This window comes from Etheostoma cragini, chromosome 21 (genome assembly GCF_013103735.1).
Source record: "Etheostoma cragini isolate CJK2018 chromosome 21, CSU_Ecrag_1.0, whole genome shotgun sequence".
Taxonomy (NCBI): domain Eukaryota; kingdom Metazoa; phylum Chordata; class Actinopteri; order Perciformes; family Percidae; genus Etheostoma; species Etheostoma cragini.
This window is the reverse complement of record NC_048427.1, coordinates 13,246,479-13,255,982: the sequence shown is the minus strand read 5'-3', so window position 1 is coordinate 13,255,982 and position 9,504 is coordinate 13,246,479. Positions and strand designations below refer to the sequence as shown.

At 41.1% G+C, this 9,504-nt stretch overlaps 2 protein-coding genes across 8 annotated transcripts in view; one reads left to right on the top strand and one right to left on the bottom strand.

Moving 5' to 3' along the window:
• Positions 1 to 9,504, top strand: part of eif2ak1 (eukaryotic translation initiation factor 2-alpha kinase 1) — a 28,346-nt gene that overhangs the window by 461 nt on the left and 18,381 nt on the right. For 3 of the 6 annotated variants that reach the window (XR_004655083.1, XR_004655084.1, XM_034860664.1), the window contains exons 2-11: positions 1,637 to 1,804; positions 1,969 to 2,105; positions 2,464 to 2,507; positions 2,597 to 2,696; positions 2,798 to 2,878; positions 2,967 to 3,060; positions 3,153 to 3,201; positions 4,019 to 4,379; positions 4,496 to 4,604; positions 4,720 to 4,826. Coding sequence is in view for 4 of the 6 variants with exons in the window: in XM_034860664.1 (XP_034716555.1) it covers positions 1,637 to 1,804; positions 1,969 to 2,105; positions 2,464 to 2,507; positions 2,597 to 2,696; positions 2,798 to 2,878; positions 2,967 to 3,060; positions 3,153 to 3,201; positions 4,019 to 4,379; positions 4,496 to 4,604; positions 4,720 to 4,826 (1,250 nt within the window). In the remaining 2 variants the exon portion in view is untranslated. Of the gene's footprint in view, positions 1 to 1,091; positions 1,178 to 1,241; positions 1,446 to 1,636; positions 1,805 to 1,968; positions 2,106 to 2,463; positions 2,508 to 2,596; positions 2,697 to 2,797; positions 2,879 to 2,966; positions 3,061 to 3,152; positions 3,202 to 4,018; positions 4,380 to 4,495; positions 4,605 to 4,719; positions 4,887 to 5,660; positions 5,725 to 9,504 lie in introns of those variants that run through there. The other 3 variants (XM_034860667.1, XM_034860668.1, XM_034860666.1) reach the window with 3 other exon arrangements.
• On the bottom strand, positions 4,695 to 8,463 carry LOC117937037 (ankyrin repeat domain-containing protein 61-like). Of its 2 annotated transcripts, none has more exons than XM_034860672.1 (6): positions 8,025 to 8,463; positions 7,663 to 7,757; positions 6,818 to 6,995; positions 6,457 to 6,648; positions 5,656 to 6,330; positions 4,695 to 4,881 (listed from the first exon to the last, which is right to left on the bottom strand). In XM_034860672.1, the coding sequence occupies exons 1-5, from the start codon at positions 8,202 to 8,204 to the stop codon at positions 5,707 to 5,709; spliced, it is 1,269 nt and encodes a 422-aa protein (XP_034716563.1). In that variant the 5' UTR covers positions 8,205 to 8,463; the 3' UTR covers positions 4,695 to 4,881; positions 5,656 to 5,706. The 2 variants fall into 2 exon arrangements, with proteins under 2 accessions (XP_034716563.1, XP_034716562.1); XM_034860671.1 differs by having other exon boundaries at positions 6,457 to 6,654; positions 6,824 to 6,995.

Sequence of the window (9,504 nt, the reverse complement as noted above, 5' to 3'; positions counted from 1 at the left end):
CCCCCCCCCCCCCCCCACACCTGCAGTAACGTGCACACTGCACACCCTACCATTATTCCACTTTTGATAGACACCCATGTTAGATAAACTATAGTAACACAGGAGACAAATGGGCCGAGCCACTGTGTCCTGCACTTTTTGAAAAGCAATAAAAAATGTGTCCTGTTGAATGGTTTAATAATGAAACGTGAGCATGAAATTGTCTGCAGTTAAAGGTCCCATGGCATTAATATTTCACTTTGTGAGGTTTAGTAACATTAATATGCGTTACCCCAGCCTGCCTATGGACCCCCAGTGGCTAGAAATAGCAACAAGTGTAAGCCGAGCCCTGGGTATCCTGTTCTGCCTTTGAGAAAATGAAAGCTCAGATGGGCCGATCTGGAATCGTGCCCCTTATGACATCATAAGGGGCAAGGTTACCTCCCCTATCTGTGCTTTGCTCACCCAAAAGAATTGGCCACCCCGTGAGAGAGAGACATCATGGCTTTCAAATGAGCAAAGTGGCAGTTGGTTAAGGCCACACCCCCAGCCTCCACCTAAATTTACAGAAGTTGTAGTAGTTGTAGTAAATTTCTTCAAGAACTGTTGCAGTCGGGACGCCCGGGTAGCTCACCTGGTTAAACGCGTAACCTGTGTACAAAAGCTCAGTCCTTACCACACTGGCCACGGATTTGATTCTAACCGGCAGCTTTATGCTGTTTTTTTTTCTTAATAAAAAAACAGAATATTCATATATAGTGTGGTATGAATCAATATAATAAGAAGAAGGTATTGTGTTATTTCCTTCTGTAGACTTACAGCTCATCCCTAATCAACAGGCTTAAAGGGGTACTCCAGTAATTTGATATAGGACATTCATAAAGTAAGAGGACTAGTGCAGGACAGATTAAAAATAGAATGGTCAAACTCCAAGCAATGGATGCTGGGACATCAAGCCTTTTGTGCATGTATGAGTCGAGGTTTTGATTGGTGGATCCTCCATGTCCAATAATGCAACTTGGTGGAATGCCAATTTACCCATAATGTCTAGTGACAACATCGGAATGTAAAATCAGGTCCGATTTTACTCCAGCAACAAATTTCTGCAACAGTCAAGTCAAGACCTGCCTCCGCTCCTCCAGCGGTATGAGAGTAAAGATGTGTGGGAAAGATAAAACAGCCCCTCTCTCCCATTAAGGTACAGTGACCTCAAGTGGCTCAACTTCGTCATGTGTTAACCGTCAGTACAGTGGGAGGAGGCTGGTGTCCGCTGGACCAGGCAGATAAGCATTACTTCTGTGCACGCCCCCTCATGTATGAACAAGATGAGCTTATGTTTTGACCCGGGGGCGAACAGGATAATCATTAGTACGCTTAATATCGCACCAACTTTGTTTTTATACGCACAAAAATGGACCTAGGAGACAAAAACATTGTTGAAATGATAGCAAAAGTTATTGAAGAAGGTAAGACTACAGAAAAGAAACAGTGTGCTTATGATATGAGCATTTTATTTTAGTTGGAGTTTATTACAGTGAAATATAATCTAAACTGTTGTTTGGTGCTACGAAAACCAAACGGAACAAAGATTCATCCTATCATAATCATTAACTACTGTTTTCTCTTTCTCATTTATATATTTTTTTGGTATGCTCAGCTTCTGACACAGATAATAATCGTGAGGTGTTAATGGCTGGTAAACATTACCCGTCCATCCAAGAGTTTGCCTCAGCAATCCCTAACCACCTTCTCCTGGGGTCTCTGCTGGAGCACCTGTGCTTCGTCTACGAGAGCAACCCAGCGCGCTCACGCACGCTGTTTAAAGGTATGTACTGAGATGTTGGGCTGGAATCGATTGGTAGTTTGAAAAGACATGTTTGCCATTCTTTCCCTACATTCGGCTGTGTGGAGTGCCTTGGGATAAGTGTTTATTTATTCCAAACTTATAAACTGTAAATTTACAATTTATTTTTTTGTTTCCTCTGAAAGTCATTGGGCAGCGTTTAGCTGCCATGAACCTCCTCTCCCCTTTGGCCATAAGTGATGAGTTCAGCACCGTCAGACTGCAGCACAACCGGGCCTTCACTGAGCTGCTTCACGCTGCCAGCTCCTCGCTGTACCCACAGGTAACTGGACACATGACCAGTATGTCCACCAGGCCAAGGGTTCTCACCCTTTTCTACTTTAAGGCCCAGCTATTCATACTAGCAACAGGACAGGGCCCATTTAAAAAGGATCCCAAATTATTTTGGCTAATCTTCTCTATTTGAGCCATTGTAGTAGTAGGTATGTTGTTAGTTTGGGACTAGGACTATTATGTAAAGTGGGTATTTGAATATAATAGACTTGTCAATAAGAGTATTGATCAAAGCCGTTAACTAACAGTTTTGTGAACTAGGTTAAGCTTTACAAATTTACTAACTGGTACAATCTATTGTTAACATGCACAGTGGGGTAACGGTTTATCCTCATCTCATTTTGCAGGGCCAACAAGTTCTCGGCTCAAATACACACAACCCTACTGTAAGGTGAGCTGTACATCAGGTAGTTTTTGAAGTTGACTTGGTTCAATTAAATATTAGTGTTGTGTAAATGATGTCTGTTTTTGCCTGCACAGACCTAAGGAAGGGCTGTTTCAAGCACAGACATCACGGTATGTTAGTGAATTTGAAGAAATAGTCAGACTTGGAAAAGGATCATATGGAAATGTTTTTAAGGTATTTTAATCTCTTCTACCCAATGCTATTTTTTTTAACAAACTCTAAAGGAGGACTAAGTTGATTAACACAAACATGTTATATTTGACCTTATCTTGTAGGTTATGAACAAACTGGATGGACAGTTTTATGCGGTGAAGAAAATTCTCATCAAAAAAGTCTCAAAAGATGACTGCATGAAGGTGGGCCATCATGGTTTAATCAATACAGTTGTTTTTTACGCCCAGAAAGATAATAGATTAATAATTACATTATTTTTTTTGGCTCTAGGTTCTCAGGGAAGTCAAAGTGTTGTCTAGCCTGCTACATGTAAATGTTGTTGGCTATCACACTGCGTGGATGGAACATGTTCAGCCTGTAGCACGTGAGTAGTTAACAGCGACAAATTAGTTGGGCTGAAATGAGTGACTGTACTATCATAAGAGACGCTTTATGGTAAAAACAACTTTGTTGTAGATCCTGAGCCTCTCCTGCATGCACTGGAGTCACCGGAACAACAGGACAGGTAGGATCCTTTTCAGATGGTATCTGGTATTTTGATTTGTGTATACTGGCAGGTGTGTGTGTGTGTGCGTGCGTGCGTGCGTGTGAAGGGGGGGGTTGATTGATTGATTATGACTTCTAATAGTCTGGGATGGATGTCCCTCAACTTCCGCTCTCTTTGTATTGCCATTCCCAAAGTGTTTGCTACATGAAACAACCAATACCTCCAAACTATTAAGCTACACGCTGAAAATGGCAAGTTTTGAAGAAAATTTGGATCGTGCAATACGGCAAGCCTGCTTGGTTCTTTTGGGGAATGATTGTAAAGACTTACAATTAATATTTTTACGGCATTTTCTCTCTAACTGGGACGTTTTGGGACCGATTGACAGGGATTTGCTATGGACAAAATACATATTGCAATACACTGTTAAGAGCAAATTATTTTTCACCTTGGATCTAGCTAATTTAAAAGCTGAAGTCACTGTATTGTATGAACAGTTGGCCTAATTGAATATTGTATGTGGCGTTTACTTTTGCGGGGTGGACATGTTTGACCAAAACAAGTTCCCCGCCAAAGACTATTTTGCAGAGCCACCGTCGTTGCGTCTGGAGGTTAGCGCCACCGAAGAAGATTGAGATTGGATTAAAGAAATGCAAAAAAAACTGTGTGTTTTTTTTCTCTCCTATCCTGGAATGTATGTGTGGAGGAGCCAGACCTTACTCAGCAGGAGGAATGAATAATACTCCTGTATAATATACAGCTGAGGAATAATATCTGGCAATGCGATACTAGTTGTCCAACAACACGAAGTCTGTCTCGTCTCTTTCTTTCGCAGTTCTAATGAGAGCCCCGACAACAGCAGTTCCAGCTCTTCGATAGTTTTCCAAAGCCTCAGTCAAGCATCGACAGATTCTGCTTCAAATGCCAAAGTACCCCCGACAGAGGTGGAGCACGTCTCAGCTTTAGTCCCGACCCAGGAGAAGGGCCAGCTGCTGTGTCCCAAGATGATGCGCCGCATTCCCGAGAACTACGTCCCCTGTGTGTTCCTGGGACAACGAGGTCCCTCGAAAAGCTCCAAATGTCCTGCCATGGGGCGGGACAGTTCAGCTCTGTTAGATGAGGATTCCAGCAGGAGTAGCATGGAACTGAACAACAACTCCTGCATCAACAAATGCACAACAAAGCCTTTTAAAGAGGTAGGTGCTTAACCACTCTTTCAGTGGTCAGACACATTTCTTCAGGGATAAAGATGTTTTTGCTTCAATGTACACTCAAAATGGATGCACAGTTTCAGTTCTGGTTCTATCTGCAGGTACAGTTCCACCTGATGCTCTACATCCAGATGCAGCTGTGTGAGCGCTCACTGAAGGACTGGATCTCTGAGAGGAACATCCAGCCCAAAGAAGAACAAACCTCAAGATGTAATTTTTTACTTGAATTCCTTTACAAAATTATATTGTTCTATTACAGATTACACATAAAATGACATCATATACAATCTTAGAAAAACATTTTTATAAACTTTTGTATTTTCAGGTCCTTACAGATGTGTTGACACTGAACATACGTTCAGCATGCTGAGAAAGATACTTGATGGAGTGGAGTACATTCACTCCAGGGGAATCATGCACAGAGACTTGAAGGTAAGATTCTCTGATAGATTATATCTGTCAATGATCAGCATATATTTGAGGTTATCTCTGTAGCTTAATAGAGGTGGGAATCTCGGCTCCTCACGATTCGATTCCGATTCAGAGGCCTCCGATTCGATTCTAAACCGATTATCGATGCATCTCAATGCACCATCGTCTTTTTATATACCTTTCCATGGGCGATTTTTTTTAAATACTCATAAATCTTTCCATGGGCAATTTTTTTTAAATACTCATAAATCTGAGTTTGCTACTCAGTTTGCCAATCACGTCCTAGACAAAGCAGCTAGACAAAGATTAGATTTTGACATAAACAATATTTGTCACACAAGAGTTTTAATGAAATATTTTGTCTACTGGGGCTTTTATTTTGTATTCATTCCATGCTTACGCCTTAAACATGCTTCTCCAACAGTTATCTTCCATGTCAGAGGCTCAGTCATGTTTAAAGGTGGAGAATTGGCTTCTTAGAACATGTCACATGAGGTGGTCAGAGGTAGTGTGATAAAGTAGATGAACAGCCTATGTGTTTTGCCTAATTATTTAATGCATGCCTTATTAGATCATGTGTATATAAACAATATGGCCATATTTGTGAGTTTTCTTCCTGCACTCTTGCCTAAACTCTAAGTTGTTGGTCATTATGCCATCCTCTTTCAGTCACTCTGTTTTCTGATTTGTACTTGTCTGGAGACAGTAACTTTTAAATTAAATTCAACAAATTTCAAAAAAGTTAATCGATTATTAACTTAACTGCATTAAGCATTGAATCGTTCTGGAGAGAATCACGATGCATGTAAGAATCGATTGTTTTTCCCACCTCTATAGCTTAATGCAAACTTTTGCAGTAGTTTGCATGGACACAAAGGTGTCAACTAGAAGTAATATTTAAAAAGTAATTAAAAGAGTCCTGGTCAACATCTGTCACGAAGGAAATCTTTTTTTCCCAGTAGTTGAATACAAAGTCAAATAGCTTCTCAGGCAAGATCTCTCTCAGCTCTTCTCTCTTGTCATGCACATGTTTTAGATAAATAACACTCTTGCAAATATCCTGGAGCCTCCTTGGCTGCTGAGTGAGATTTAGTAGCTGGTCTCTCTGTTTGAAGAAACATGGTAGTGTCAAGGTAGAGGGCAGGTTGCCGTTGTGGTTGTAGACTGTGAGCCGGGAGGTGAGGCTGAGGAGTTTCAGCAGCAGAGAGTTGTTCCTTACGTTAGGCCTGTGGTTCAGGAACAGGAACAGACAGCTCTCCCCTGCTTTAGTCAGCTTATTGATATTGGCTCCATACCTGAGCAGCAGCTCAACCAGCTCCGTGTTGCCCATGCTGCAGGCCTCCTGTAAGGGTGTCAACCCAGCTTTGTTCACCGCGTTGACCTCGGCCCCGTGCTCAAGCAGCTCAGAGAAGCAGCTAATGTCGTCCCCTGGGGTTTGAGTTGTTTTCAAAGTCATTGCCACAGCAGCTAGGTGCAGAGGAGTGTTGCCAGAATGCGTGACCCCCTTGAAAATAGTCAAGAATGTACTTGAAGTTAATGTAGAACCTAATGCACATATTTCAACAAGATTAAAGCACCGAAAAGACAGTTAGAGGGGAATCACTGGATGTCAGAGGCGAACGATGCAAACCATGTTTATATCTGCTCCATCCTTGATCAAGCTGGCCATAAGGTCCTTATGGAGGATGCCAGCAGCCATGTGCAGGGGAGTCATCCCAGTGCTGTCCACAGCATTAACATCAGCACCATAGCTGGCCAGAATGTGGACAGCAGACAGAGCTACGTAGCGTACTGATAGGTGGAGAGCTGTCTGGTGACTCCCCTCTACCTAGAGAAAACACAGAAAGAAACACACCTTTGGCAAAACATTTCGAAATGGATTTACTTGCCTTCTTGAGGCTCTTTAAAGGGTATTTTTCACAAACATGAGCTTAAGTTAGTTAAAAAAAGAAGCTAAAATATCTCAACTTTCATGTTGTATATGATGAACTTTCCACCTCTGCATTGACGTTAACACCGTGCTCACAGAGGAGCCGTAGACAGGCCTCGGCCTGACTACGCACGCCGATTACAGCAGTCCGGAACTTGGAGCCTGGTTTTGGCCAAGTAGTCAGGATGCGCGGCCAACCGGCTATCACCAAGTGCAGAGTGGTTCGACCGAGCTGGTCCCTGTGACAGAGGTAGAGACAGTGGAACCGGTGCAGAATATTTTTTCTTCGGGATAAAAGTAAATCTTTAAGTAGGTCAAATTTCTTTGTAAATTACTTTTAACAGATAAAATCACAGTGTTTTTAACATAACATAAAACATTTTTAAAACAATTAAAAATGACAATATTACATAAAGTGCAGGTCAACCACACGCCTGTTCGAACAGGTAGGTCTTTATCTGATTTACTAAAAAATCCACAGACGCAGCGGATCATAAGGGTGGAGGCAGAGCATTCCATAGTTTAGGTGCCACAGACTCAAAAGCTTGATCACCCCAGATCTTAGGCTGGGTGCGTACTGAATTGTATATGCCAGGGAAGAGACTTAAGAACAGGGTTAATATGAGACGGCCTATTTGACCTAGTGAGTAGCCCCGCAGAAGTATTCTGGAATGACTAAAGACGATCCAGAGCAGAGATACTCAGGGAGAAGAAACGTGCTGAGAGTTGTGAGATGAGATGAAGACCTGTATAGCGTCTTAAGTTCAGCAGTTGCAACTACAGATCTGAGTTTACTAACTTTACTTCTTCTTAAGTGGAAAGAACAACAAAAGGAACAGGTGTTGCATGCCATTGTAAACTATATATAACTAATAAAGCTGAGATGTTTATTGTGTTTATCCAGACCTCAGTTCAGGGTCTGCCCCTGTTGACAGCAGGCTCTGCATGCTCTTTACTCTTCTGTAAGAGGCAGCCAGATGAAGAGGAAGTGTAGTAAGACCCTGAGGCGAGACAAGACGAGACAAGACAAGCTGGAAAATACAAATATGTTGCAATCTTGAATTGCATAAATTGAATAATATGCTTCTTGTGGTCATCACTATGCATACTGTATGCATGCTCATTTATATAATTTGGCAACATTGTTATATATGAATAAGATGCTGTGTTTCTGTCCATGTGGCACTGTGAAACTAAACATTTAACACGTTTCAATTCTGTCAGTTGTTGTTTAAAAAAAAAAAAGATAGTTGCATTGTTGCATTTACCTTCCAGAAAACGTCTCCAGGTGTACCCTGTATCATGATGAGAAAGTTGCTCCCATACGTTTTTGACATGTCCTCTATACATCCCGAGTCTTCATCTATAATTCCGGTATAGAATTCATTATTGAGAAACTTGACAGTGTTACCGCTCTTATCGCCGTGTCCTTTGCTCTCCTCCAACATGACCAGGCATGGCAGCTTCACTGCTGTCTCTCAGGAGGTGTGTACCGGAGTGGTTGAAAGCGGGTTATTCTGGTTTGTCCACGCAAGCGTGAATTTATCATTTAATAGCTTATTTGGCTCTCTGAGGAGGGAGAAATTAAAATGCTACTTCTGCTTTCTGTGTTCGGTGGTTTTAGTCAGGCTGATTTCATCATGTCGGTTTGAGAGTTACATGCCTAAAGTTTGATGTACAGCCTTCCTGTCACAACTTCTGCCTACGTGCGGGGACAATTATGGGAACTGATAACTCTTCGGTTATGTTGAGGTTGTTTCACAGCTTGATGCCCCTCAGTATTTTACTTTAAGGAAAGCAGGGAAATATTTCTTTGCCAAAACTTAAATGATTGTCAATTACTATCACTAATTTACTGTAAACAGTACTGAAAACAGTTACCTCAAATTATTGCTTAATAAATGTCCAATGTTCATCATGATCTTGTAGTGGAAGTTGTTTCTCCAAAATGGAAATTTTGACAACATTTTCAATTCTATCCTCATGTAAGCTACTGCAGTCAATGGAAAGAGAGCATCCTTAAGGATCAGCTTATTCCCTTCTGGAGCAATCAATCTTTGTAAAAAATAAATTACAGACTAGGGCTGGGCAATATATCGATATTATATTGCTTTTGTGATATGAGACTAGAAATCGTCTTTGATTCTGGATATTGTAATATTGTGATTTGACATAAGTGTTGTCTTTTCCTGGTCTTAAAGGCTGCCTTACAGTAAATTGGTGTGATTTTCTGAACATACCAGACTGTTCTAGCTGTTCTCTTATTTGCCTTTTCCCCAATTAGTCATTATATTCAAATTACTGAAGATTATTTATCTTGAACCTAGGTGTGAAGATATTTTGTCAAAGCATCAGTTGTCAACACTTCAATATCGCCGCAATATCGATATTGAGGTATTTGGTCAAGAATATCGTGATATCTGATTTTCTCCATATTGCCCAGCCCTATTACAAACATATCTATGTTGTTTAAATAAAGTACACAAATTCTCAGAATTTTATCTTGATAACTGGATCTTTGCCAGTAGTTTGAAATATGCCCCCCTTGTGATTGCCTTAGTCATTAAGTGTTACAGCTTTCTATGTTTACTTACTTGGCAGTTAGCTAAACAAGAACATTGTGAGTTCAAGCCCTGGTTAATGCAGAATAATCATGCTAATACCTTCTCATGTATTGTTTGTGTGCATTAGACCACTAGATTTCAAGGGTTAATGAGAATTGTATTTCTCGTTTGTCCTCTTCCTCAT